Below are 27,315 nucleotides of genomic sequence, written 5' to 3' on the forward strand. Positions count from 1 at the left end.
TCTCATGGTTTGTGAGTTCAACCCCCATGTTAGGCTCTGTGCTGACAGTGTAGAGCCCACTTGGGATTCTCTCTCTTCCTCTCTCTTTGCCCCTCCCCTGCTCTCACACACTTGCACTGTCTCTCCCACTCCCAAAAACAAACAAACAAACAAACCCATGCACACAATGGTCCAAAATCTTGTAGACATAACAAGGCAGTTCTAACAGGGAAATTTATAGTAATACAGTCCTACCTCAAGAAACAAAATCTCAAACAACCTAACCTTACACCTAAAAAACCTAGACAAAAAAATACTAAAAGCCCAAAGTCAGTAGAAGGAAGGAAATAATAAAAATTAGAGCAGGAAAAAATGAAATAGAAAAAAAATCAGTGAAGCCAAAAGCTGGTTATTTGAAAAGATAAAATTGATAAAACTGTAGCTAGATATCACTAAAAAAGAGAGATAACTCATATAAAAACAAAATAAGATATACCAACACCACAGAAACACAAAGGATAAGAGATTATGAAAAGTTATATGCCAACAAATTGGACAACCTAGAAGAAATGGATAAATTTCTTAAAACACACAATCTCTGAAAACTGAATCAGGAAGAAACAGACTGATTACTAGTAATGAAATTGAACTGGTACTCAAAAACTTCCAACAAACAAAAGCTGAAGACTAGATAGATTCGCAGGTGAATTCTATCAAACATTTAAAGAAAAATTAATATCAGGATGCCTGGGTGGCTAAGTCAGTTGAGTGTCTACCTTTAGCTCAGGTCATGATCTCACGGTTCATGGGTTCAAGCCCCACAGTAGGCTCGCTGCTGTAAGTGCAGAACCCACTTAGAATCTTCTCTCTTTGCCCCTCCCCAGCTTGTGCTCTCTCAAATATAAGTATTTTAAAAATTAAAGGAAGAAAATACCTATTCTTCTCAAACTATTCCAAAAAAAACAGGAAGGAAAACCCAAATTCATTCTATAAGACCAACAATACCCTGGTAACAAAACCAGACAAAGACACTACACAAAAAAGAAAACTACAGACCAATATCCCTAATAAACATAGATGCAAAAATCCTCAACAATATTATTAGCAATCCAAATTCAACAATGTCATTTTTTTAGAGAGACAGAATGCACATGCATGAGGGAGGGACAGAGTGAGAGGCAGAGAGAATATCCAGACAGGCTCTGAGCCATCAGCACAGAACCCAGTGTGGGGCCTTGATCCCACAAACCATGAGATCCTGACCTAAGCCAAAACCAAGAGTCAGATGCTCAACCTACTGAGTCACCCAGGTGTCCCCAAATTCAACAATATGTTAAAAACAATCATTCACCACAATCAAGTGGAATTTACTCCAGGAACCCAAGGGTGGTTCACTATTCACAAATCAATCAATCACTGTTATATATCGCATTAACAAGAGTAAGGATAAAAACCATATGATCTTATCAATAGATGCAGAAAATGCATTTGAAAAAATTCAACATCCCCTCATGATCAACACTCTCAACAAGATGGGTCTAAAGGGAATATACCTCAACAAAATAAAGGCCATATATAACAAATTCACAGGAAACATCATACTCCATGAGGAAAAACAAAGTTTTTTCTCTAGGGACAGGAATAAGACAAGGATATCCACTTTTATTCAACATAGTACTGAAAATCCTAGCTGCAGCATTTAAACCAGAAAAAGAAATAAAAGGCATCCAAATTGATAAGGAAGAAATAAAACTGTCACTATTTGCATATGACATGATACCATCTAGAGAAACATCCTAAAGATGCCACCAAAAAATCTGTTAGAACTGGGGCACGTGGGTGGCTCAGTTGGTTAAGTGTCTGCCTCTTGATTTCAGCTCAGGTCATGATCTCACAGCTTCATGGGTTTGTGCCCCATATTGGACTCAGCACACTGACCACATGGAGCCTGCTTGGGATTCTCCCTCTCCTCTCTGCCCCTTCCCTGCTCATGCTCTCTCTCTCAAAATAAATAAGTAAACTTAAAAAAAAAAACTATTAGAACTAGTAAATGATTCAGTAAAGTTTCAGGATAGAAGTTTCAGGATACAAAATTAAGACAGAAATCTACTGCATTTTTATACATTTATAATGAAAAAGAAAGAAGAAATGGTCCTATCAAAAATAATAAAATACTAGGAATATATTAAATCATGAGGTGAAAAACTTATGCCCTGAAAACTGTAAGACATACAAAAAAATTAGTATCATTAAAAAATTAGTATCATTTAAATGTTCATACTACCCAAAACAATGTACACATTTAATGCAATCCCTATCAAAATACCCAACAGCATTTTTCACAGAACTACAATAATCCTAAAATTTGTATGGAACTACAAAAGACCCCCAAACAGCCAAAGCAATCTCAACAAAAGAGAACAAAACTGGAGGTATCACAATGCCAAATTCAAACTATACTACAAAGAAATAAACAAAACAATACGGCACTGACACAAAACAGATACAAATATCAACAGAACTTAATAGAGCCCCCATTAATCTACAACAAAGGAGGCAAGAATATACAGTGTCAGAAAAAAGAGTCTCTTCAATAAACGGTGCTGGGGAAAACTGGACACCAACATACAAAAGAATGAAACTAGACTTCTTTCTTACACCATACACAAAAATAAACCCAAAATGGATTAAATACCTAAAAACAAGTCCTGAAACCATAAAACATCTAGAAGAAAACATAGGCAGAATCTCTTAGGCATCACCCTTAGCAACATTTGTTTAGACAGACCTCATTAGGCAAAGGAACCAGAAGCAAAAATAAACTATTGGGACTACTCCAAAATATAATGCTTTTGCAAAGTAAAGGAAACCATCAACAAAACAAAAAGGCAACCTAGTGGATGGGAGAAAATATTTGCAAGTGATATATCTAATAAGTGGTTAATATCCAAAATATATATATAAAAAAAGTCAAACAAACAACACCAAAAATAAACCAAACAGTCCAATTAAAATATGGGCAGAGGACCTGAAGAGATATTTTTCCAAAGAAGACCCATAGATGGCAATCAGACACATGAAATGATGTTCAATCATCAGCTAATCATCAGGGAAATGCAAATCAAAACCACAATGAGATATTACCTTACACTATTCAGAATAGTTAATATTAAGGGTTGGCAAGGATGTGGAGAAAAAAGAACCCATGTGCACTTTGGTGGGAATGTAAGTTGGTGCAGCCACTGTGGAAAACAGAATGGAGGCTCCTCAAAAAATTAAAAATAGAAATACCATATGATCCAGTAATCCCACTACTAGGTATTTACCCAAAGAAAGCAGGTATATATTTGAAAGGATATAGGCACTCCTATATTTATTGCAGCATTATTTATAACAGTGAAGGTATGGAAGCAATCCAAGTGTCCATTGATAGATAAATGGCTAAAGAAGAGGTGACAGGTATATGTATCCAGTGGAGTACTGGCCACAAAAACGAATGAGATCTTGCTATTTTTGACAACATGGATGGACCTAGAGGATAACGGGCTAAGTGAGATAAGACAAAGACCAATACCATATGATTTCACATATACGTGGAATCTAAAAAACAAAATATCAAAGAAAGCAGACTATTAAATACAGAGAATGAACTAGTGGTTGCCAGAGTGGGGGTGGTGAGAAGATGGGTGAAAATAGATAAAGAGGATTAAGAGGTATGAACTCTCATTTATAAAATAAATAAGTCACAAAGATGAAAATTACAACATAACATAGTTAATAACATCTTAATGTTTGGAAACAGATGAGGTCTACACTTACACTGGTGAGCACTGAGTAATGTACAGAATTGTTAATCACCATCTTGTACACCTGAAACTAATGTAACAGTGTGTCAACTATACTCAAATTTTTAAAAAGAGTTTTATACCTGACACTGATATAATACTGTATGTTAATTGTACTTTGATTAAAGAAAGAAATAATTCAAAGTCATAATCAGGAATTTTAACATAGCACTCTTTGTATTGATAGAGCACACTAAATATCATAAGAGATCGAAAGAACTTCAGCCACACTCAGGTGACATATAGAGAACTCTATACCCAACAACTTTAGAATAAACATCCTTTTTAGGTACACATGGAACAAGCCCCCAAACGACAGAATGCTAGAATATAAAACAAATCCCAATAACTCTCAACTGGGTAAAACTACATTGTGTTTTCAAGCCACTAAAAATTAATCTAGATATCAGAACCAAAGATTAAAAAAAACTCTAAGAACTTAGAAACTAAACAATTGGTAACATTATAGAAAAATATGAAAAAATAAATCAATAGAAGTTTGAAATTATTTTGAAGGGAACAATATGAAAATACAACATCAAATCTGTGAGATGCAATTCAGAGATTTCTCAGATTGAATTATATAGCTTCAAGCATATTTTAGAAAGATAAAAAATTAAAAATCTAAGTTTTTCTCTCAATGAACTAAAAAAAAGAGAAAATGAAATACAAAAGAAAATAAAAGAGCCAAACAAAACAATAGATTAGAAACTGACAATACAGAAAAAAACAAGTGAAAAGTTAGATCTATGAACCCAACTCTCAGCATTCAAAACTCAATTCTACCACTAACTAGTTCTGTGGTCTCAGGAAAGTTTGTAAGGTTCTGTAAACCTGTTTCTGCACACATAAATGTGCACAACAACATAGTAGCATCTCAGAGGGTGTTCTGAAGATTAAAGGAGTTAAAACATTTAAAGCACTTATGATTCTGGTATATTACTAAGTGCTGTATTAGAGTCCACTGTCAATGATATCACTTGTTGTTCAGGGGCAAAGATGTTCCAACCTTGGCATAGATATTGGGACCTGTCAGTAGGAAAACTCTTCTTTGATGTTTAAGAAGACATCTATTTTTCCAAGAAAAACTGTACTATGTAAATTCTACAAACCCAGGCCTGGAATAAGGGGAGCCCTTCCTTTTGTGTTTCAGACATTAGAAGTTTAGCCTCTGATGCATGTTTGAGGTCAGCCTGGATATAAATGTGAATAAGAAACAAGTCATTTAAAATCATGCCTAGAAATGTCGCACCAGATTGTTCTATGGAACACAACTCAGAAAACCCTGAATTATTTCATTTGTGTGTGTCCTTGTGAAACGCATAACATTCTGTGAATGGTATTTTAAGTATACATAAATGGTATTGCAGAACAGATTTTTCCCCATTTTTCTATGACCTATCATATTTTTAAGATCTTTTTATGTAGCTCTGTGTACCTAGTTTCCCTCAGTTCCATTAGTAGTATATAAGTAGCATTTTTTTCAGAGCTAAGACAGAAACCAAAACTAATTTATTACCTAACAGGTAGCATCAAAAGAATAAAATTAAGAATAAGCTTAACCAAGTAAGCAAAATATTTGTACAATGAATACTACAAAACATTGCTGAAAGGAATTAAAAACATAAATAAATGGAATGACATCCCATGTCCAGACTGAAATACAATATTGTCAAAATGCCAAATACTACCGCCCAAAATTTGCAGATTTAATGCAACCCCTATAAAAATCCCAACAATTTTTTTTTTTGCAGAAATAGAAAAATCCTTCCTAAAATTAATTTGGAATCTCAAGGGACCCCAAGTAGCCCAAACAATCTTGAAAGAGAATAAAGTTGAAAGGCTGATTAAAACATTTCCTACAGAACAATAGCAATCAAACTAGTGGTATTGGCATACAGATATAGACTAATGGAAAAGAGAGTCCAGAAATAAACCCTCACATGTATAGTCAATTCATTTTTGACAAAAGTGCCAAGATCATTCAATGAGGGAAGGACAGTCTTTTCCACAAATGGTGTTGGGAAAAACTATATACTCACACGCAGAATTAAGTTGAACCCCTACCTAACACTATGTACAAAAATTAACCCAAAACAGATTAACATTAATTATCTAAATATTAGAGCTAAAATTATGCAACTACTAGAAGAAAACATAGGGGAAAAGCTTTATGACAATAAATTTGGTGACAACTTATTGGCTAGGACACAGGCAACAAAAGAAAAAATATAATAAACTTTGTCAAAATTTAAAACTTTAGGGCAAAGGACACAAAATAAAAAGGCAACACTAAGAATGGGAGAACATATTTGAAAATCACATATCTGATATAGGATTAACATACATAATTTATCAAGAACTCCTAAAACTCAACAAAACCCACAAATCAACTGAATTAAAAATGGGCAAAGAACTTGAATAGACAGTTCTCCAAAAAATATACACAAATGGTGAACAAGCACATGAAAAGATGGTCAACATCACTAATCATTAGGAAAACACAAATCAAAACCACAATGAGATACCACTTCACGCCCATTGGATGGCTATTATAAAAACAAAAGAAAAAAACAGAAAATAACAGGTATTAACTAGGATTTAGAGTAATTCAAACCTGCATTTCCTCTGTTGGTGGGAATGTAAAATGGTGCTGCTGTTATCTAAAACAGTATATAAGTTCCTCAAAAAATTAAACATGGACTTGTCATATGATCCAGCAGTTCCATTTTTGTCTATATATATATATAAAAGGATTGAAAGCAGAAACGAACAAATATCCATACAACAACGTTCCAAGAAGCACTCACAATCGCCAACCCCCACACACAAAAAAAGACATGAAATTTTGATACAATGTACAATGTGGATGAACCTTGACCATTTTATGCTAAGTGAAATAAGCGAGACACAAAAGGACAAATTTTGTATGATTTTTACCTTATATAAGGTATCTAGAATAGTTCAATTCATAGGGAAAGTAGATTATAGTTTACCAGGGAGGGAGAAAAGGGGACTTATTATTTAATGGGCACAGAGTTTCAGTCTGGAATGACACAGACTGTCATTCTGGAATGTCACAGAATGTCCGGAGATGGACAGAGGCGATGGTTGCTTATAAAGCAAATGTACCTAATGCCACTGAACAGTACACTTAAAAATAGTTAAAACTGTAAATTTGTATGTATATTCAATTTTTGCTTCTTTCCCATTTCCCTTCACATTTAGGGATAAGAGATAACAAGAAACCAAGAATAGGCATTTACTTTTAAATGTCACTGGATTTACAAGAGCCAACCAAATGAACACCTAGATTTGAAACTACAGGACAATCAACTGATTTTCAGAGGAAACCCAGGATTGCTATAAAAACCTTATTATCACCCCCAGAAACCACAAGCACCAACCACCCAACTTCTTAACAGTTGTTTATGTTTTTATTTTTTTAATGTTTATTTTTGAGAGAGACACAGACACAGAGCACAAGTAGGGGAGGACAGAGAGAGAGGGAGACACAGAATCTGAGGTAGGCTCCAGGCCCTGAGCTATCCCCAGAGCCCAATGCAGAACTTGAACTCATGAACCCTGAAATGACCTGAGCCGAAGTCTATGTTTAACCAACTGAGCCACGCAGGCACCCCACATTTCTGTTGTTCAAATCCTCAAACAGAGAAATCAACCCGAGGCCTGACAGACTCCACAACTAAAGGGAGAGAAAAGGCCACATCAAAAAAAGTACGAAGTGCAGAGCTGGGTACTTTAGGGGAGAAAGGTATCCCAGGTGCTACAGAGGGAAGGGAGCCATGGTCATAGAAAAGGGTGAGAGGGAGAGGAGCACACAGGGTAACACACAAGGAGATGTTTCCCCAAAGCCACTGGCTAAGAGGGGCTAAATTTCATGAGTTCTTGCAATCAGTGGGTCTTAAAGCCTGGAGATTTAGAAGTCAATGGGCTTGCTGAGATAGCCCTCATTAAGCAAATAACCTGGGAGCACATGGTATAGAAACAGCCATTTGAAGAATTCCTGGGGCACTGAGTGGAAAGATTATTTGCTCTTCTCAGACCATGTCCCTGAGAGGCAGATTCAGAGACCCCTCTCTGGGAACAAAGGAGTTGGCTGGTGCCATTTCCTTCCTCTGCCCCTCAGCACACAGAGCCACCTGCAGGAAGCAGCACAGAGCAGACACTGGCTGCCTAACTTGCTTACACTAAGCCTGACCCCCCTGTGCTCAGGTAGGAAAGACCTTCTCAGTCATGTTTTCTTCAGTCATAGCACGGTAGGGTGGGGAGGGCTTCCCGCAGAAGACCAGCACAAACCCCTGCCCACACTATGTCTCCCAACCAGAGAGTTCTGCATGGCCTCAGTCCTTGTGGAAGTCATGTCACTTCTCATTTCACAAGCACACCAGAGCATGCCTACTTAAAACTCACCACAGAAAAAAAAAAAATTTTTTTAAAGGCAGGGGGCACCTGGGTGGCTCAGTTGGTTAAGCATCTGACTCTTGGTTTAGGCTTGGGTCATGATCTCACGGTTTCGCGAGTTCAAGTCCCACATTGGGCTCCAAGCTGACAGTGTGGAGCTGCTTGGGATTCTCTGTCTCCCTCTCTCTGGCCCTCCCCCATTTGCACAATCTCTGTCTTTCTCAAAATAAATAAATAAATTTAAAAAAAAACTCACCACATTCAGGCCAGGGACCAAACACTGCCCACAGCAGGCAAGGAGAGCCTCTGCAGAAGACTGGCCTGAAGGATAGGTAGAGTAGCCAAAACACAACAACAGAGTGCATGCAGCACACACCAGAGACATTTCTTCAAGCACCAGGCCCTGGGTACTACATGACCTCTTCTTGATAAGGCCATTACTTTCAGGAGCAAGAGACATAGCTGGCTTTCTAACACACAGAAAAAGGCAGAGACCTGGACAAAATTCCAACAGAATAATTTATCCCAAATGAAAGAACAAGATAAGCCACAGCCAGAGTTCTAAGAGAAACAGATACAAGTAACATGTCCAATGGAGAATGTAAAGAAACAATCATAAGGATACTCACTGGACTTGAAAAAAGAATAGAAAGTATCAGTAAGACCATTACCACAGAGATAAAAGAGGTAAAAAAGAATCAGAGATGAAGAATGCAGTGAATGATACTGGAAACAGACTTGATGAAATGAACAGCAGAGTGGGAGTATCAGAGGAATGAGTTAGTGACCTAGAAGACACAACATAAAAGAATGAAGCTGAACAAAAGAGAGAAAGAATTATGCAACATGAGAATAGACTTAGGGAATTCAGTGACTTCATCAAGCATAATAGTTTTCATATTATAGGAGTCACAGAAGAAGGAGAGACAGGGGGCAGAAAATTTACTTCAAGAAATAATAGCATAAAACTTACCTAATCTGGGAAGGAAACAGACATTCAGATCCAGGAGGCACAGAGAAGTCCCACCAAAAATCAAGGAAAGCAGGCCAACACCAAGACATATTGCAATTAAATTTGCAAAACATAGCGATAAAAAAATCTTATAAAGCAGCAAGAGAAAAGAAATCCTTAACTTACAAGGGAAAACCCCTAAGTTTTTCTCAAGAGAAAAACTGGCAGGAGATTTCTCAAGAGAAACTTGGCAAGCCAGAAGGGAGTGGCATGATACATTCAAAGTGCTGACTGGGAAAAATCTGCAGGCAAGAATATTCTATCCAGCAAGGTTATCATTCAGAATAAAGGGAGAGATAAAGAGTTCCCCAGAAAAATAATAAAGAAGTTCATGACCACTAAACCAGGCCCCCCCCCAAAAAAACATTAAAGATAACTTTTTTGAGTACAAAGGAGACCAAAAGTGACAAAGACAAGAAAGGATCAGACAAAATCTCCAGAAACAACAAAACAATAAAATGGCAATAAATACATATCCATCAATACTCTAATTATAAATGGACTAAATACTCCAATCAAAAGACACAGGGTGTCAGAATGGATTAATAAAAAAAAAAACAAGATCCATCTACATGCTGCCTTTAAGAGACTCATTTTAAACCTAAAGACACTTGCAGATTGAAATCTAGGGGGTGGAGAAATATTTATCATGCAAATGGATGTCAAAAGAAAGCTGAAGTAACAATTCTCATATTGGACAAACTAGACTTTAAAATAAAGACACAAAAGCACTACATAATCATAGACAACCCAACAAGATCCAACTGTAAATATTTATGCACCCAACATGAAGGCACCCAAATATACAAATCAATAACAAACATAAAGCAACTAATTGATAATAACACAATAATAGTAGTGGACTTTAACACCCCACTTAAATCAATGGGCATCTAAACAGAAAATCAACAAGGCAAAAGGAAACAATGGCTTTGAATGACACACTGGACCAGAAGGACTTAACAGATCTATTCAGAACATCCAACCTAAAACAGCAGAAAACATATCCTTTTGAAGTGTACATGAAACATTCTCCAGAATAGATCATATATTAGATCACAAAATAGGCCTCAACAAATACAAAGAGTGAAATCATATCATGCACCATTTCTTACAATGCTATGAAAATACAAGTTAACCACAAGAAAAAAAATTGGAAAGACCACAAATACATGGAGGCTAAACAACAGGCTACTAAACAATGAATGAGTCAACCAGAAAATCAAAGAAGAAATAAAAAAATACATGGAAACAAATGAAAATGCAAACACAGTGATCCAAAACCTTTGGGATACAGAAAAAGTTGTCTTCAAAGGGAAGTGGATAGCAATCTGGTCCTACCTCAGGAAGCAAAAATCTCAAACAACTTAACCTTCCATTTAAAGGAACTAGAAAAATAACTACAAACAAAGCCCAAAGCCAGCAGAAGGAAGGAAATAATAAAGATTAGAGCAGAAATAAATGATATAGAAACAAAAAAAACCCAATAGAACAGATGAATGAAACCAGTAGCTGGTTCTTTCAAAAAATTAATAAAGTGATAAACCCCTAGCCAGACTTATTGAAAAGAGAAAGAACACAAATAAATAAAACCACAAATAAAAAAGGAGAGATTACAAACACATAAGAGAATATCATCAAAAGCTATATGTCAACAAATTGGCAATCTGGAAGAAACGGATAAATTCTAAGAAACATATAAACCACCAAAAGTGAAAAAGGAAGAGATAGAAAACTTGAACAGACTGACAACCAGCAAAGAAATTGTATCAGTAACCAAAAAACTCCCAAAAAACAAGTCCAGAGCCAGATGGATTCACAGGCAAATTCTACCAAGCATTTAAAGAAGAGTTAATACCTATTCTTCTCAAATTATTCCAAAAAATAAAAAAAGTAAAACTTCCAAATCCATTATATGAGGCCAGCATTACCTTGATACCAAAACCAGATGAAAACTCCACTTAAAAAAGAAAACTACAGGCCAATATCCCTGATGAACATGGAAGCAAAAATGCTCATTAAAATACTAGCAAACCAAATCCAACAATAAAAAAAAAATATTCACCACAATCAACTGGGATTTATTCCTGTGTTGCAAGGGTGGTTCAATATTTGCAAATCAATCAATGTTATATATCACATTAATAAAGAATAAGAACCATATAATCATTTCAACAGTTGAAGGAGAAGCATTTGACAAAGTAAAACATCCATTCATAATAAAAAGCCTCAATAAAGTAGGTTAGAGAGAACATACTTCAACATAATAAAGGCCACATATGAAAAACCTACAGCTAATATTATCCCCAGTGGGGAAAAAAAGCTTTTCCTCTACAGTCAGGAAGAAGACAGTGATGTCCAATCTCACCACTGTTATTAACATATTAATAAAGTTCTAGCCATGCAATCAGACAACAATAATAAAAAGTATCCAAATCAGCAAGGAAGATGTCAAACTTTCACTATTTGCAGATGACATGATACTCTATACAGAAAACCCAAAAGACTCCACCCCAAAACTGCTAGAACTGATAAACAAATTCAGTAAAGTAGCAGGATACAAAATTCACGTACAGAAATCTTGCATTTCTATACACCAATATTGAAGCAGCAGAAAGAGAAATTAAGAAATCAATCTCATTTACAATTGCACCAAAATAATAAGATACCTAGGAATAAACCTAACTAAAGAGGTGAAAGATCTATATTCTGAAAACTATAAAACAATGATAAAAGTAATTGAAGATGACAAAAAGAAATGGAAAGACCTTTCATGCTCATGGATTGGAATATTGTTAAAATGTCTGTACCACCCAAAGCAATCTACACATTTAATGCAATCCATATCAAAACACCATCAGCATTTTTCACAGAGCCAGAACAAACAATCCTAAAATCTGTATGGAGCCACAAAAGACTCCAAAGAGCAAAGCAATCTTCAAAAAAAAGCAGCAAAGCTGGAGGAATAACAATTCTGGACTTCAAGTTATATCACAAAGTATAGTGTCAAGACAGTATGGTACTGGCACAGAAACAGACACATAGATCAATGGAACAAGATAGAAAACCCAGAAATGAACCCACAACTATATGGTCAATTAACCTTTGACAAAGCAGAAAAGAATATCCAATGGGGAAGAGTCTCTTCAACAACATTGGGAAAACTGGACAGCAACATGCACAAGAATGAAACTGGATCACTTTATTACACCAACACAGAAATAAATTCAAAGCGGATTAAAGACCAAAGTGTGATAGAGGAAACCATGAAAATCCAAGAAAAGAACACAGGCAGTAACCTCTTTGACAATGGCCATAGCAACTTCTAGGTATGTCTCCTGAGGCAAGGGAAACAAAAGCAAAAAGAAGCTATTGGGACTACATCAAAATAAAAACCTTTTGCATAATGAAGGAAACAATCAACAAAGTAAAAGGCAACCTTTGGAATGGGAGACAATATTTGCAAATAATAGATCTGACAAAGGGTTAGTATCCAAAACATGTAAAGAACTTACAAAACTCAACACCCAAAAAACAAATAATCCAATTAAAAATGGGCAGAAGAATAGTTACTTTTCCAAAGATGACATACTGATGGCCAACAGACACATGAAAAGATGCTCTACATCACTTATCATCAGGAAATTCAAATCAAAACCACAATGATATATCACTTCACACCTGTCAGAATGGCTAAAATGAACACAAGAAATAAGAGGTGTTGGCGAGGATGTGGAGAAAGGGGAACACTCTTGCACCGTCAGTGGGAATGCAAACTGGTCTAGCAACTCTGGAAAACAGTATGGAGGTTCCTCAAAAAATTAAAAATAGATCTACCTATATACTCAGCAATGGCACTGAGTATTTACCCAAAAAATACAAAAATACTAATTCAAAGGGATACATGCACCCCAATGTTTACAGCAGCATTATCGACAATAACCAAATTATGGAAAGAGCCCAAATGTCCATTGACTGATGAATGGATAAATAAGATGTGGTATATATAAACGATGGAATATTAGCCATAAAACAATGAAATCTTGCCATTTGCAATGACATGGATGGAGCTATCTGGTATTATGCTAAGTGAAATACGTCAGAGAAAGACAAATATATGATTTCACGTATATGTGGAATTTATGAAGCAAATAAATGAATAAAAGGGAAAAAATGAGAGTCAAACCAAGAAACAGACTCTTAACTATAGAGATGGGAACTGGGTTGGGGGGGAGAGGGAGGTCACTGGGTTCAACAGGTGAAGGGGATTAAGGAATGCACTTGCTGTGATGAGCACCAGGTGATGTATGAAATTGCTGAATCACTATATTGCACATCTGAAACTAATATTACACTATATGTTAACTAACTGGAATTTAAATAAAAACTTTTTAAAAATCCTTAAATAAAGAGGAAAACAATACCATAAAGTTAAAAATCACAGAGCCTGTGTTTTTAGTGTGCCTAGCAGGAAAGAAAGGTAATAGGCCAACAGTTAAATATAACCATTCAAGAAAAATGAAAACAATTAATAGGACATGAGCCCCAAACACCAGCTCCGATGACTGTGTGTAATAGAACTTTCTGCAAAGCAAGGCTGCAGCACCCCCACCCCCACCCCAGAAAAAGACTCTCTAGAGAGGTCTCTAGCACTTGCACCAGTGTGAACAGATGTAGCTGAGGAACTTTTCGAAGTTACAAAAATATCCCCAAACTGTCACTTGACCTTCAAAAATGACACTGGCATTTCAATCTTGCAATGCCAAGTTTATTTAGATGATAAACAACACATACACACATAGACCATACTTAAATTCTCATTCCCATTGGACAGCAGCATCTTGAGGCCACCAAGGCTGTCACAATTGGTACAGCCATGGTGGCTTGGGGTTTGTGACATTTTACCTTCTGGAGCCTTTCCACAGCTCCTGGGGCCATCAACTTCTGATAGAAGCAGATGTCCACATGAATAGGGAATTTGCCCTATTTGCCCACTTTACAGGTAGATCAATTCATTTAAATCTCACAACAACTATATACATCTGTATCAGACTCTGTAAGGAAGCTGAATACTAGGGTTTTCCTCATTTGTAAAATAGTCATCATAGTTGCCACCTCATAGATACCATTGAAAATTAAACAGCAGTGCACACATCCAAATGTCTAGGGTAGGGCCTATGGCACAGCAAACAATCAGAAAACATTAGTCAAGTTCCCCTGAGGTCATGAGGGATGAGGGCTTTGGGCTCACCCAGCCCTGGACTCCACATTCTCCACTTCCTAACTTAGGGTTCTTTTTTTACCAAAACTTCACTTTTCAGACTGGGGGGTGCATGGTCCCTGAATATATATAAAGACTCTCCATGGAATATCTGAGCAGATAGCTTTAAGGGAATAAATTCCCAGGCCCTCAACATTCCCACCTGCTTCCCTACACCTGAATTCTTGGGTAGAGGGGCAGGTTTCTTCCTTCTGCTTTTCTCCCACTTCACAGAAAAGGGCCAACATCTACCCATCCTGAATCATATTAAATGTACTGTCCCAAAATGGTCAAACCTCTAGGGCACTGAACAAAGGTAATTAGAAATATTGTCTTTATTGAGAAAGTTAAAGTGTCTAAAGAATGGGTAATAAATCCCTTTGAAAGACAAGAGATTTCTAATTATTTGCTTTCAACAAAATTGAAAGAGACCTAAAGTCATCAATAGATCATCATATATATATATATATTGCTATATATATATATATATATATATATATATATATATTGCTGTTACAAAGGAAATTGCCCTTTCCTTTGTAACAGACCATCTCTTTGATTCCATCATATGGTTTTTGGCTCCGAGCTTGAGAGTTCAAAAACTGAAGAACACCACTACAGGAAAAAATGCTTTCCATCTTATTTACTTCTTTACGTAAACAAGGTTGACCTAATGAGAACATAATTATGCTAAACTCCATCTCTTTCTAGCAATCAGTAATATTCATCACTGAACAGTTATCAACAACATAATGCCCCATCCATATCATTAAGAAACCAATTTCCAATAAACATAGCTTTTATGTTTATGAGTTAATTATCCAAATTGGCAACATTTATGGTTTTGTTATTACAACAATTTTATAAAAATGATATGTACTCACATGCATGACATTTATATTGTTTTGATTACTTGTTTACTGTTACTAATTGTAGTGTTGACTCAGTCTTAAGGAATTTTTAAGACTGAGGGTTATAACCATAGGAATTGTTTTTTAAATTTAAATCCCAGGAGCGCCTGGGTGGCTCAGTCGGTTGAGCATAGGAGTTCAGCTTGCGTCATCATCTCTCAGGCAGTTTGTGAGTCTGGGCCCTGCACCTGGCTCACTGCTGTCAGCACAGAGCCTGCTTTGGATCCGCTGTCCCTCTCTCTCTGCCCCTCACCCACTTACATGTGTGTGCTCTCTCTCTCTCAAAAAAAAAACAAACATTAAAAAAAATTTAAATTCCATCTATAATCATTTTTGTTACTGCAGATATGTGTGACTAGAGGCTCAAAAAAGGACTTTGAACCTCAAAATGTTATGCTAAGATAAATTCTAACAGAGAACAGAAACAGAAAAAGGAAAAAAATAAAATTTCCAGATGTTATTGAAAAGTATGTTTTTGATTAAGTAATTTTTCTAATGCTTCTTTTTTGAGAGAGAGAAAGAGCATGAGCGGGGGAAAGATAGAGAGGCAGACACAGAATCTGAAGCAGGCTGCACGTTCTGAACTGTCAGCACAGAGCCCGACATGGGGCTTGAACCCACAAGCTGTGAGATCATGATCTGAGCCGAAGTCAGATGCTTAACTGACTGAGCCACCCAGGTGCCCCAAAAAGTATATTTATCAAACAATGTTGAATATAAAACTGTTAGAGTATTTATAATATCCATTGTATGTATTAGTTTTCATGAACAAATGTATTTATAATTCACTAAAACTCACATGCTCTGCAACCACTTGAAGTGATTTTAAAAAATTAGACATCAATTTGAAAATATCCTTGAGAGTGTGTAATTTTACTAAACCCTTTTAGGAATTGTATGTACAGAAAATGGTGAGGAGCACTGCACCAGACCCCTGGGTGTGACCAGGATTCTTGTAAGAGACCGACCCGGAGGGTGCACGGTCTGTGAAGAAAGAACACGGACAGTCCTCACTGCACTCACAGGCAAGGAGGCAATCAGGGGATCCTGTGGTTTAACACATATACATACACATACACACACCGCTGCAACTGCTACATTCCCCAGCCTGGCAGAAAATAAGCTTCAAAATGTTTTTATTTATGAAAATGTAAGAAATGTTTGAAAAAAAGAAACAAGCTCAGTTGAATTACCAGTTGAAGGCCAGCTCAGTGTCCCCAGTTAAGGCTGGTGAGGGCTGGGCACACAAGGTGATGCTGTCAAAGGGATCCCCTCTGCCTTCTGCAATAGGTGTTGGAAAGAGGAATTCTCCTAACCTTCCCACCCCCAGCAAACGACCTTAAAAATCAAGCTACTGCTTCTAATCGTGTGCTTTAAAAATAGATTCATTGCATTCCTCCCTTTAAATTGCCCTTTCCTTTGTAAAAGACCATCTCTTTGATTCCATCATTCATGCCAGAAATAATCTGTCCTGCAATATGCTCTGGGCCCAAGCCAGGTACCAGGACTGAAAGTACACAAAAATCACACCCAGGACCTGCCCTGAGCTACATGTAGGCCAACTTCCTAGCTTTCATACACACATTAATCAGCCTCAGACCTCCTAACCCACAGGAGAACAGCCTTCCACCTCCCCTCAAACTAAAATACCCTTTAGATGCTTTTTACTCTCTCACATCCTCCTAGGACTCTTTGTAGACAAGCCCTATTTAACTCTTGTCCCTCTAACCACTGTTGTAACACCCAGTAGTGTAATTAAGACACCCAATTTACGCAGTTCCACTTGGGCACAGACTAATTTGGGAAAGTCAAACACCTGTACGTCCTCTTCCCCTCCAGGCCTCCAGAAACACGGTCCAGATCTCAGCAACAGTATTAAGAGGCATCTAACCAACAAAACAGTGTAGCAGCTATGTGATATACCCCTCAACTGGGGCAGTCACCCACAGAGGAGAGAACAAGGGAAAAAGAACTAACGTTTACAACTTGCCGATAGGTCAGTACTTACAGCACTCACAGGAGGCAGACAGCTCTTGCCAAAACCATGCAAGCACTGAGTGGCAAAGCTGGATTTGAACACGGGGCTGTTTAACTCCCAAGTTTATACCTGAGCTCCCCACCAGCCTCCAGCCTTTCTTAAGTGTGAAGAGGTCTAACACTTAACTGGTTCACACGTACCTTGACACACCTCCTGCCCTTTCAAGGGGCAATGCCAGGAATGCTTTGCTATATACACAAATATTCATGGACCTGATCTCTCTCTCCTTTTTAGCAGGAAAGCTCTTAGAATCAGCATAGGGGCCACATTTATCTTTGAGTTACTACTTAAAAGGCTCAATATAATCCTGGACACACAATACAGACTTCAAGAGTGTTATCTGACAACATGTTCAGAGATCCTTTCTAGGAACAGATCTCTTCTGTGAGGGTTCCTCAGCGTCTAAGCTTCCTATAATTCATTCATTTATTCAACAAATGTTTAATAAGCATTTACTACATGGTAGGCTCTGCTCTGAACACTAAAGATACAACAGTAAACAAAGGAAAATTGCTACCTTTATGGAGTTTAGATTCTAGTGGAAGAAACGGTCAACCGAAAAACACACACTACATTATATAATGTGAGGTTAGGCGCTATATAAAGAATCCACAACAGTCTACAGTACCACTGCCTTGGTACAACTAGATGTACAGATACTTATAGTTTTTCTACTAGTTTACTCCCTTGCCCTTAACAAAGATCTGTTTAAAAAGTTAAAGGTCAAAGATTTGCCTGATGGGTGATCTGAAAACTGGACAGGAAAGAACTAAAACATGCTCCATACACTGCTTTGCACACACTTTTCAAAGCCACGGATTTACATTAAAAGAAGAACAAACCAAAAACTGAAGACTTCTTTTCTTTGTAAGACAGGCTTGGGGAGGATGGTAACTCTTCTCCTAGAACTAAGTCTCTCACTTGATATGCGGGAGATGGGGACGTGGCTGCCAACTCCTCCAGCTCGTCCCTTGCAGTCAAGGACATCTTTCTGTTCTCTGCATATTCACACACCCTCTTTGCTCAGGTTCTTAACCATGGCTCCCTCCACCTGGAGACCTCTTCCACATGCCCTGTCACCCACTAGGCCCCATCGATCGTCCTACAGGTCTCAGCTCAGATGTCACTTCCTCCACAGTCAGTCACACCACCTACTTTCCATTAGCCGTCTCTGTTTTACACTCCCAGGCACCTGCATTTCTCTCAACATGCACAGATCTTAGTGGGTGCATTCAGTCCAGAAACTTGATCTGTGAGGGCTGGGATGCACGCTCTCTGTTCACAGCTGTATTACTCCCTGCCTTAACAAAGCACAGTGCCTAGCACATAGGTGTTCAATTCACATTTGTTAAGTGGACACAGTAGACGTTCAGTTAATGTTTGTTAAGTGGAGGAGAGGGAGTTCTAAGTATATTCAAGTCTCTTCTGAATGCGGTAATGTTTAAGCTCAAGTAGGTAGAAGGAAACTTGCAGAGTGCTATACCATTACTGCTAATACGCAATTATCTTAGATACAGAGATCTCTGTTAATGAAGAACGTTCGGCATATAGCACACTCAGCTTTCATGAGAGAGATGAAGATACAACTTACAAATACCTTTCAGACTGAGGGAACAAGTCTTAGTTTCTACCTGTAGTAGTAATAGTAACATACATTACTATTTAAAGTTCTCCTTCCATTGCTAGAGGAGATTGATTGGGTGGCTGGGTGGGGGGTGGGGAGACTACTGAGTTTCAAATTCTTTTGAGGAAAAGACCACATAATCTGACTTGTGGGAGAGAATATGATCACGCCCCTCAACACAGACATCTCCAAGGTTTTCCTAACATGCAAAGAGTCAACCAATGATTTATTCATTTTGTTTTTAATCCAGGGAAATTCCTAATCCCAGAAAAAAAATCAGACAAGAAAATTAAGCCTTCTAGGGGTGCCTGGGTGGCTCAGTCAGGTAAGTATCCAACTCTTGATTCCAGCTCAGATCATGATCTCAGAGTTCATGGGATCCAGCCCTGTGTCGGGCTCTGTGCTAACAGTGCAAAGACTGCTTGGGATTCTCTCTCTGCCCCTCCCCCACTTATGTTCTCTTTCTCTCTCAAAATAAATAAATAAACATTTTTTTAAAAAGAAAATTAAGCCTTCTATCAACAAGGAGCAGTTTGGTGAACCTGACAGTGTGGGCCATCAATAGCCAGTGTCACCAGCACATTGGCTGAAGGTTCTACAAGTAAGTTTTTGTGCTCCAGGGAGGAGCTACCTCAGCCTCCGTGGGAGAGCAGCCAGCAAGTAGTTGTCTCCCAAATGAGCTTCAGCTCAAATGGACTCAGGCCCTCAGCTTCTCCCATGTGAAACAAGTCAGTACTGTCCCTAATCCCCATTCCATCCCCAAATTATTCTTCCGTTCAATTCTGCCTGTCCGGAAAAGATATACACTCAGTAGCTATAGTAGCTGATCTATACGTATCAAGTGAGAGGAAAATATTAATTTTAATGTTTTATCTTCTTGCAGAAGCAATCAATTCTTTCTTGTTCATAAGAATACATTTGTTAAAACGCACACATATTATATAATACATATATATATATACACATACATACACATACATACAATAGTTCATATACTAAGCAGTTTCCACCTGATTTGAAAAAAACAATTTAAAAATCAAATGGTCTGTAGGGCACCTGAGTGGCTCAGTCAGTTAAGTGTCTGACTTCAGCTCAGGTCATGATCTCTAAGTTCCTGAGTTCAAGTCCTGAGTCTAGCTCTGTGCTGACCGCTCAGAGCCTAGAACCTGCTTCAGATTCTGGGTCTCCCTCTCTCTCTGCTCCTCCCCTGCTCATGCTCTCTCTCTCTCTCAAAAATAAATAAACATTAAAAAAATTTAATAAAAAACAAAAATCAAATGGTCTATAAATGAGACAGTGTGAAATAAAAATTTCTTAAGATCAAATGATATTAGAGAAAAAAGATCAAAAGGGAAAATTATAAGGTGATATGGCCAAGAAGACAGACCTGAGTTTAAGTGTGGCAGGAGACAGCAACAATATTAGAAAACTCCTGTTCATCAAATGCTTTACTTACCACAATGACAGATTTCCATCTGACTGTACATGTTATAGGAGATGAGCTTTAGAACAGTCAAAAGTGCAGGCTCTAGAACCAGGGTACTTGGGTTCAAAATCCTGTCTCTGAAGAGCTGCATGACCTTTTCAAGTTACTTCCAGATACTTCTACTCAACTATGAAATAGGAATACCCATTATACCAGAGCAAATGACTACATTAGATTCATGCTGCACTTTTAAAAATCTCTGTGGTCTCCAAAGTACTATACTCAGATCTAAATATCAGCAGAAGGATGAAAAAAGAAAATAGGAACAGAATACTACCACCTCAGGGGCTGTTGTGAGGAACAAATTTGAGTTAAAACACATACAACTGTAAGGGTGGTTCCTGGCCCATAGTTAAGTGCTCAATTGATGTCAACTATATTTTGCTTGTATCCATGGTAAAGAGTATGTTAACATTTAAAGTGTGCACAAGAACTATAAGGCATGAACAACGGATTATCTTAGCCTATTTCTGTGAATTGAAAATCTGTTCTAAACCTACCTACCTACCTACCTACCTATCTGTGGACTGGTATAACAATTTTATTTGTGTTTTGGGGGGAGGACTTGAGATCCGTGCAAAACTTATACTTTAACAGCATTGCAAATCAAGTATACAATGTGTTAACTGTACAGACTGAGCAAATATTTCATCAGAGTTCAAAACGTTTGAATAGATGTATCTGAACATTATTGAATTCTGTACCAAAAAAAAAAAAAGCACTACTTGAATACCACCTGGAATAGTTAATGAACAAGACCATTGACTTTAGTTCTTCTATTTTGCTTTTCTAGCATGCCTTAAAAGCAATTACTATTCCATTACTGTTCACACAAGAGAAAATTTACCAGCTTGTAATTTAGGGGCAAGTGGAGTAGACAGAAGAAAATGGAGTCACCCACTATGGTATCCAAGAAGTAGGAGACAACAGTCTAAATGTTTAAAAGACACATACTCATTGCACCAAACAATAACCCAGACATGTCTTCATGTCTATTCATAAGAAAGATAATCAGTGAAAAGTAGGTTGGAGGACAAAGAAGGATGGAAAAAGACAATAGGAAGAGGCAGAAGAGAGAATGTCTTTTAAACCCAAATTGCTATTTCTGGTCCATTAAAATATCAAAATCCAAATGAGAACTGGTCTTCATAGAAAACTCAAAATTTAACCATAATTCAAGTACTGTAAACCCAGGGAGAATACAGAAAAATCTTTAGATTTAACATTGACAGCCTAAGAAAATTGGCTGTAGTTTTATACACACAGTTTTAGAAAATTCTCACGTTTCATCAGACTTACAACATGATTACTAATATGCTTTTAGATGGGGAGAAATGAAACAGAAAGGGAGCCTTTCAGGAAAAACAGTCATTTTATTGCTACATCTAAGAGATTCTTCTAGGTTTTTTCACTTGGAAAAGATAATTACTCTACACTAAGTAACTGTATCAAAGGTAAAAGTAAAAAGTAGATCTTTCGTCTCCTTTCAGGAAACACAGGCAGAATTTACTATTTGGGAGGGAAGTGCCAAACGTTGTAAATTTGAGTATCTTTTGCATTGTGGCTCCAATAAGCCGCATATAAAGACGGGAGTATATTGAGGCTTCAGAAAAGGAACAAGACAGAAAATTAAACCTCAACTCCTCTACCTGATCAACACACAAATAGCTTAATAGCACCCAACAGAAAAATCGAAACAAAGGGCCACTTTAGTTCACTGCTTGCCAGAAATGCATCTTCAAGGTGCCTTCTCATTAAAGGAGTCCTTTCACATGCCCCTTAAATGTCTCACAGTCGGCCTGTCTTCTAGTCTTCCCTCATTAAATTTAAAGTTAAAAGTTTTAAAGTTTTTTCTCATGCTTGGAAAGTGCCGTTTTTTAACCTTTCGATTCAATTGATTTCCAAAGGTGAAAGCAACTTCACCCGAAAGCATCAGCTTGAGACTCAGGAAAGACTGGTAGGTTTTCAAGTAAAGAACAGAGAAATCTGATCAATAGTGTTATTGAAAATATGACTAGAGGGGCGCCTGGGTAGCTCAGTCTGTTAAGCATCTGACTTCAGCTCAGATCATGATCTCACGGTTTGTGGGTTCAAGCCCCGCATCGGGCTCTGTGCTGACAGCCCAGAGCCTGGAACCTGCTTCAGATTCTGTGTCTGTGTCTCTCTCTCTGCTCCAATCCCTGCTCACACACACACTCTCTCTTTCAAAAATAAATAAACATAAAAAAAAAAATGACTGGATACAGAGTTACATTTATCTGCAGACTTTTCTTAAGGTAGCTTAAATCCTTCACAAATAAGCTTTTCCGGAGGGTTAGATGGAGAAAGGTGTTCAGGCAGGCAGGATTACCTGTAATCTGTAGTGTAAAACCCCATCAATGCCACAGGATGTGCGGGGGAGTAGCTGCTGAGATACTGGAAACCTGGAAAAAAAAAACCCTTTCCATCTCCTCCAATGGACAGTCCAGTTTCTGGGGCTACTGCTCACACTGAGTTTCATTTGCAAATGGATTTGGATGTTAATGTAGCATTGTGTAATGCAAATATTTCTTTCCTGGCAGCACAGCTCAGTTGAGAGGGGAGGCTGAAAATTAGTTAGCTGTATGGAAGAAGAAAGCAGTACTCCAGCTACCAGGGAGAAATAATTGAACACAGATTGCCTGTTGCGCCTGTAATTTAATTTGGAGACCTTTCATCTTTTAGTTTCCTTCATTTGCAGCCAATGCTTAGTGAGCTAATTTGTACCTGGTTCATTCTCCCCCTTTTATCTTATCTACATTAACACCAACCATGGAAATTAGAAGCACTATGAATAAAAGATGAAGCCTGACTTGGGACATTCTCTCCCTAAGTACCGTGAATTACTTAAAAACGAATTTGTGTGTATGCACAATATAAAGGACTGAGATACGTATGCCTCACCTCTACAGCATCCTTTATCAGTATCCTCCCTTCCCCCAAGGAGCTGCAGTTTTTAGATGTTTAATCTAGTCCTACCTTTTCTCCACAAGAGCAATGTCTAGGCTATAATCCACATGGAATCAGTGATCCTAGAACTGGTAGAAGGTAGACCATTCCATTAATGTATGAAACAAAGGAAGCATAAATCCCACTAATCTGAATTTTTAGAGAGTTCACTATTGCTTACCTTGCAAGCAAAAGAATGTGTTGCAAAAAAGGAAAACTGAATGTATCAACATATATGCATGGTGAACAGAGGTCTACTCTGTCCAAAAACACTGTGTGTGGGGGAGGATGAGAGATGGTGGAGAAAGGGACTAGTCTTGAAATTATTGCCTGGGAGTGGTCCCTGGGAGCTACTGCATCTAAATTCAAGTGTATCATGTGTATGACGTTTTTTAAACATCCCTTCTGTCGTATATTTTGTATACTTGGCACCTGTCCATAAAAGAGTTGCACATACTCTTAAGTTAAAATGTTTGATTTTTTTCGTTACTTCCAACTGTACAAAATTTTAGCGTCTTGTAAAGTTTTTCATGTTTTTCCCTTTATAGTATCCTCTGGGCCAATACTATTTTTTTCTCCTCACCCTCTCCTTTTTATGTTCTCTTTTTCCAATGGACCAATGAAAAAATGTACTGGATTTTTTCCAGTAGCAAGAAGCAACAGATTCTTCTCTTGTTGCTTAATACCCCCCACCAAGCCTTTCTTTCTCTTTGGGAAGTATCAAAGAAAAACTTTGATACTTTGTTCTGAATTGTTTCAATGCCTGTAGTGCCAATTCTTCTGCCCATCTAACACCTTATACCAATGGGCTAGAACCTGGAGATAAACAGAAAATCACTCCTCCTTCACAGTCCATCTCCCTAAAAGGTTGATTAATAATGATGTGCATTACTTTACTTACACAAGACTACACATATTTACAGGTAAGGCAACTTCCAAGTTGTAGGAGGTTAAAAAAAAAAAGACACAGAAAAAGACATTGGAGTTCAAAATTATGGTATATTTAATGTAAAGGTATTTGCTTCAGAATACAAACCACTCTATCTTTTGGGAAAAGAGTAAGCAGGATCAAAATAAAAGCCCAACTTGGGTCACCTGACAGGCTCAGTAGGTTAAGTGTCAGACTCTTGGTTTCAGTTTAAATCCTGATCTGATAGAGATCAGGTAGAGAGATCGAGCCCCCCAGGCGGGCTCTGGGCCTACAGCATGGCAGAGTCTGCTTGGGATTTTCTCTCTCTCTCTCTCTCTCTCTCTCTCTCTCTCTCTCTGCCCCTTCCTCACTTGTGTGCAAGTTCTCCCTCTTTTTCAAAATAAACATTAAAAAAAAAAAAACAAAGCCCACCTTAAAAAATCAGATTATATCTTTAATCTTGGTTATAATAAAGACTACACCCTACAATGTCAAACCTATTTCTTCTGAAGAAACATGAAAAGAAAGCCCTACATTGGGAAAAGATGAAGAAGATGGAAAGCAATCACTGGTCCCTTTATTCATGAAGGAGAGGATGAATAGAAATGAAGGTGGCAACTGCCCTTAAAAAATGGTTTAAAAAAAAAACCCATATAGGCAGAAAAATTAAACTGAAAGAGTACAAAGCAACCCTGTCCTGAGGTTAAAAGAAAGCCAAACAGACGTTAGGATGAAGATGTGGGGCATTTATGTTTAGGAGACATGCAGATTGTCCCATTTACTTAGAGGGGTGGGTGTGATGGAGTCTAACCAGCAGGAGGTCAAGGAATTTTGGGTAAAGGAAAGCAACAGTCCCATGAAGAGTCAAAGAGCACAGGTTTGTTTGTTTTTTCCAGGTATATTTGTGTACAAGGAAGAAAAGTGAAAACCATGCAATCTGGGCTCTTTACCACAACACCCATAGATTGCAAAATACCAGCCTCAAGAAATAACACCTGTCCTAATCCCCTGCTGGCTCTGCGCACCTGAGGCCTTCCAAAGGAAAAGAGAGCATTCTCAGCAGCAGGGGACCAGTGACACCCAGGACATCACAGAGAGGACCAGGATAAAATGGGCAGGTACAAGAGTGGCCTGGCTAACTCGCCGAAGAGAGGCCTTAGAGAAAGGTCGAGAAAAAGAATTGGGCTGTCCACCTGATGCTTCGGGCTGCAAAAAGACATAACCACAAGGCAAAAACAGTCTCAACCCATTTACCAGAGAGTTTCCTTGAACAAGGGTAAATCTTCAGAATAGGAAAGGGCTTTTGTGGGGTGCAGTAAGAGATAGAGGTTGGACCCACACACACAGCCCGAAGAAGCCACTGTGTTCACTAACAACTATTTCTGTGCCAAAGGACCAGAAGAGAGAAATTTGCCTCTGGGCTGGTTTTTTAGTCACCATCTCCACCTTCCTCCCCATATGGTTCTAGACTCAGAATCACACCTGTGTGCGCTGAAAGGCCTTGGGAGTACACCAAGCCTGCCTCCCCACCGAGCTGGGTGCCTCCCCCACCCCCACCAATGTGGGCTCCATCCTCAAGCCAGTCAGAGTCTTGATCCTGGAAATACCCCCGCGCCTCACCTGTGCTACTCCCTGGGCTCAATCTCGGGACCAGGTGGACTGCAAAGCGCCTGGCCACACTCCCTCCCTTGGGCCACTGTGGTCCTCTCCTCCATACTCTACCAACGGCCCCCCCCCCCCCACGCTAGTGTAAAGAAGCCAGGGCCATTGGAGGTTGCAGGAGGCCCGGAAACGCGCTCCACCTGTAGTCCCGAAAGGGGCCCTGAGAAGTGAGAACTCACAAGTGCAGCTGCAGCCGGGCCGGCCGAGGCCCCCTCCGGCCCTATCCCCCCAACCCCGCCCCCAAGCTGAGGCGGGCCGGCCGCTACCTCCTGGAACAGCTCCAGACTGTAGGTGTTGTCGTCGTCGGCGAAAAAGAGCACGCCGGGCTGCGCGCGCTGGTGCTGGTGCCTCTGGCGCAACCAGGCGAGACCCGCGTTGCGCTGCTCCGTGGCGCGCGGCAGTCCCGGCCTCTTGTAGCGCCGCGGAGTGGGCACGTGCAGGTGCGTGCTGGGCAGCCCGGCCCGCGCCAGGAAGCGGCTCACCAGCTCGCTGCGCGCCGCCGCGTCCTCCACCAGGATCCAGTGCAGCTGCGCCACCTGGCGGAAAGTGTTGGCCAGGCGGGTCAGCTCGGCTTTCTGCACCGGGCGGCTGTAGGTGGGCGTGATGGCATAGATGGTGGGCAGAGGCGGCTCGGGCCGCGGCTGTGGCTGTGGCCGCGACTCGTTGCGCTTCACCCAGCGGCGCCCGGGGCCGCTGTCGGGACCAACCCTGCGGAGCGGCAGTCGGGCGCCCCCGCGGCCCATCACGTAGGGAGAAAAGTAGGGGCGCGGGGTGAGCGGGGGCGCTGGCCTGCGCGTGTCCACGTCGAGCATGATGATGACGATTAGGATCCAAGGCAGGAGGATGAAGAAGCGGCTGAACAGAACGGACTTCATAGTGCGCTCTTCCCCGGCCTCTCGGACGCCCCGGAGAGGGACGAGTTGGAAGACCCCAGCGCGCAGTTTGGACGGCGGCGGCGCCCGCACTCAGGAAGCCGCGGTGGGCGCGTTCTCCATGGGGTCCGAGGACGCTGCGGGGGGCCGGGAGCCGCGGGGCTCAGCTCCCCCGGCGTGGGGTATCCGCGCGGGTGCCGAGGAGCTTGGGCTACAGGGAGTGCAGGTGGGCGGGCGCTGTCCCCCCAATCCCGGTGAGTCAGCCGGCGGGAAGCGGGACTCTGTCCAGCAGCGCGCTGCTGGCCGCGGAGTTGCGCCCAGCGCCAG

General features: G+C 39.5%; 1 protein-coding gene across 1 annotated transcript in view; it reads right to left on the reverse strand.

Annotated features, from left to right (window-relative positions):
* Positions 1-27,115, reverse strand: part of B3GAT2 (beta-1,3-glucuronyltransferase 2) — a 95,238-nt gene extending 68,123 nt beyond the window's left edge. The window contains exon 1 of the mRNA XM_003986299.6: positions 26,383-27,115. Coding sequence (XP_003986348.2) covers positions 26,383-26,991 — 609 coding nt within the window. The 5' untranslated portion in view covers positions 26,992-27,115. The remainder of the gene's footprint in view (positions 1-26,382) is intronic.
* Between the last annotated feature and the right edge of the window lie 200 nt (positions 27,116-27,315).

The sequence above is a fragment of the Felis catus genome, chromosome B2 (genome assembly GCF_018350175.1).
Source record: "Felis catus isolate Fca126 chromosome B2, F.catus_Fca126_mat1.0, whole genome shotgun sequence".
NCBI classification, from domain to species: domain Eukaryota; kingdom Metazoa; phylum Chordata; class Mammalia; order Carnivora; family Felidae; genus Felis; species Felis catus.